We start from the raw sequence: 2,837 nt of genomic DNA on the forward strand, positions 1-2,837 counted from the left end.
CCTCATCCTCAAGGGTTTGCCGGCTGGGGAGAGAAGGGGACCGAATCCCCCAAGGAGCGGGAAAAGCAGTCGGAGCACGGGTGGGGGGCGTTTGCTCGCTGACCGCCCCATCCTGAGCCGTCGAGGTGTCGAAGCGGTTATCAAAATAACCCACGCAGCAGCACGGCAGAAGCGCCTCGGGGGAGAACAAGCGAGGGAATGAAAGGCCCCGGCGTCGCAGGCGAGAGCTTGTCAGGCTCCTTTCCCCGGGGTACAAAGGACGGACGGCTTGATTTGTGGGGAAGGCAGTTCTGTGACAAATGGGGAACTCGGTGAAACTATTCAGGTCTCCCCCCGGCAGCTGAAGTTGAGGCCGTTTGAATAGCGAGCGCGGGGGCGAGGGGTTCGTTGTCGTCGATGCACTGGAGCAGTTTTAATTGGAGGCAAGTGTCTTTGCGGAGAACAGTTGCGGAGAGCGAAGAAGCAGGTGGCAAATTCTGGCTTTCCCAAACCTGTATCTGTTGCTGAGCGGCCGCGCTTGGCAGTGACTAAACAGAAAACTTGCATCAGTAAATACTCTCCGCTGCTTGCAATGCTTCTTTTCTCTCTTTTTCCCCTCTTTGCAGGGAAGTCTGTCTCTAAAATACGGTGGTTATCTTGTCAGGTCTGCCCGTATTGATAATCCGTCGTCGTGTCACGCTAAATCCCGTTTTAAAATCAGCAATGGCGTTGTGTTCCCGTTCGGTTACGAGGATGTGCTCGCTGAGGAGAAGTCTTAGTTGTGTGCAATTTCCTTTTTAGAACGCTTTAAGGAGATAATCCCATAAAGATCTCTGCAGCTGGTTTACCGCTAATGAGCCTTGGAGGGCCCCGTTGTGGATGCGGAGGAACTCCTGGGCATGCTCGGTGGAGTTTGACGCTGCCAACAAAGTTGCTTATCTTCTGCGAAAGAGATAACAGGAGGGATCCGTACGGGAGATGAGTCAGAGGAGCAATAGCCCACAGTTGTATCTGTGCCAGTTCGCGTTTGGCTTCGGAGCGAGAGGGTTACGTTACGCGCGTGGGCACCTGTAGAACTTCAGCCTTCCGGTGGCTGAATTGTGAAAAAGAAATAGATGCGTTTCGTTTCTTTCTGCGAGACTGTTAGGAATTAATTTCCGTAGGAATTAAACGGGAGTGAGTGTTTCCAGAGAGCCGTGCAGGACATGCCTGACTCGCAGAAACAACCGAGAAGGCATTCGGTTATTTGACTCGCTCACCCGTGCTGCAGTCGTAGATTGTCTTAGTAACGTCGGAGGCTTGCTCCCAGGAAAACGCACCTACATTTTGATTTTGTGGAGACCTTCGGAAGATTTATTTTGGGGAGGTAGCGGCATCGGTTAGACTGTAAGAGATCCATCAGCGTGGGCGAGCCCGCGCTGTGCAAAGTCCTTACGTCGTCGCGTGCTGTATAACCTCAGACTTACTGTTGACAGCAAATAGAATGTTTCCATTAAGGTGTCATATAATATTTGTAGTCCCTCTCAAATCCTTTCACGGGTTAGACTAAATTTATGTCTCCTAATTGCATTAGGCTCACAGGGTAACTCTGACATTTTAAATTAAAGCATATTGACGTTGCACCCAGATGAATTGCCTAACCTTTGTGTGCTTGCTCAGGAAAAGATGTTATGGATTACTAGTTAACTCTAAGTTATTCATTAGGAAATTCAGACGTGGTGAGTAAGTATTTTTGATAATGCTATCGTAACCTTTGCTGCTTGGTGTAGGTGGGTTGTCGGCAGCGTTTTGTTTATTTCCTCGTAAGGCATAACTTACCCTAACGGAGATCTTGGTGAAGACCTGAGCAGAGAGGAAATCTTCGAGGCAGGCTTGTCCGCATTTGCGGAAGCATCTGCTGTGGGCTAAAACTATCAGGAATAGAAAATCCAATAATGATTCTCATTCCGTGACATCGGTCAACGTATCTGTTAATAACAAGCTTTTCTGACCTGGTCAGGAAGGGAAAAATACGCTTCCCCAGTGTCTGTTGGGGAAAAAAGAGTTTCTTTTGAGGCAAGCTATTGTTTTCCTTCACAGTAGGAGGTGTACAGTTCAGACATTTCTGTGAAGGTCTCTTACTTAGCACTTGGAGGTAAAGTAAATAAGGATTGGGCATTAGAAGAAGTGGGTTTTCTTTCAGGATCTATATAAACCAGGAAAGCGCGGGCCGCTTTGCAGCCTTAAGTTTAGTCAAACCTGTAAGGATGACTTCATCACTGTGGATTTACTTCTCTTCCAGGGTTTGGTCCGTTCGGAGAGCACGCTGTTAACGCCAGTTGGATTGCAGTTCAGGTAACGCTGTAACTTCGTTCTTAGCAAGTTAAAACAGAGAGCTGTGCTGATACAAATTGCCCGTACAAATTTTAGTTTGCAGCTCTTTCATAACTTGTCTTCCCAGTTTATTAACCGAGACCAGCTCGCTCCAGATATCCAGATGGTCAGCTGGATAATGTTTTATTCACTTCTCGGAAAACAATCCCTTAGCTAGTAGAATTTAATGAGATTGAGTTAATGTAGCTGAGGCAAGTAAGGAATTCGTAGGCTAACTCCATAGGTTTGAAGGATGTTAAGCGGGGCAGGGAGCCTGGCATCTTCCTCTGCCGTAGAGAATTCAAAATAAACAAACAAACCAACCCAGAAGAATTTTTACATTTTTCTCTCAGTTCTAGCTTGAATCTGGGCAAGTCGGTTAACCTTTAAGCCAAGCCTCATCCGTAATGAGACTTCCAGCCGGTAGTCTTGTGGAGTCAAGCGTACTGCAGAGTTGTCCGACGTGGGCCCGAATGCCGGGACTCTGACCCCAAAGCAAAGCAGCC

At 47.9% G+C, this 2,837-nt stretch overlaps 1 protein-coding gene across 1 annotated transcript in view; it reads left to right on the forward strand.

Moving 5' to 3' along the window:
* LOC103917692 (pyroglutamyl-peptidase 1-like) overlaps positions 1-2,837 on the forward strand; it is a 19,441-nt gene that overhangs the window by 4,006 nt on the left and 12,598 nt on the right. Inside the window, exon 2 of the mRNA XM_009324876.1 lies at positions 2,261-2,313. Within this exon, the coding sequence (XP_009323151.1) occupies positions 2,261-2,313 (53 nt within the window). The remainder of the gene's footprint in view (positions 1-2,260; positions 2,314-2,837) is intronic.

The sequence above is a fragment of the Pygoscelis adeliae genome, unplaced genomic scaffold (genome assembly GCF_000699105.1).
Source record: "Pygoscelis adeliae isolate BGI_AS28 unplaced genomic scaffold, ASM69910v1 Scaffold376, whole genome shotgun sequence".
NCBI lineage: Eukaryota > Metazoa > Chordata > Aves > Sphenisciformes > Spheniscidae > Pygoscelis > Pygoscelis adeliae.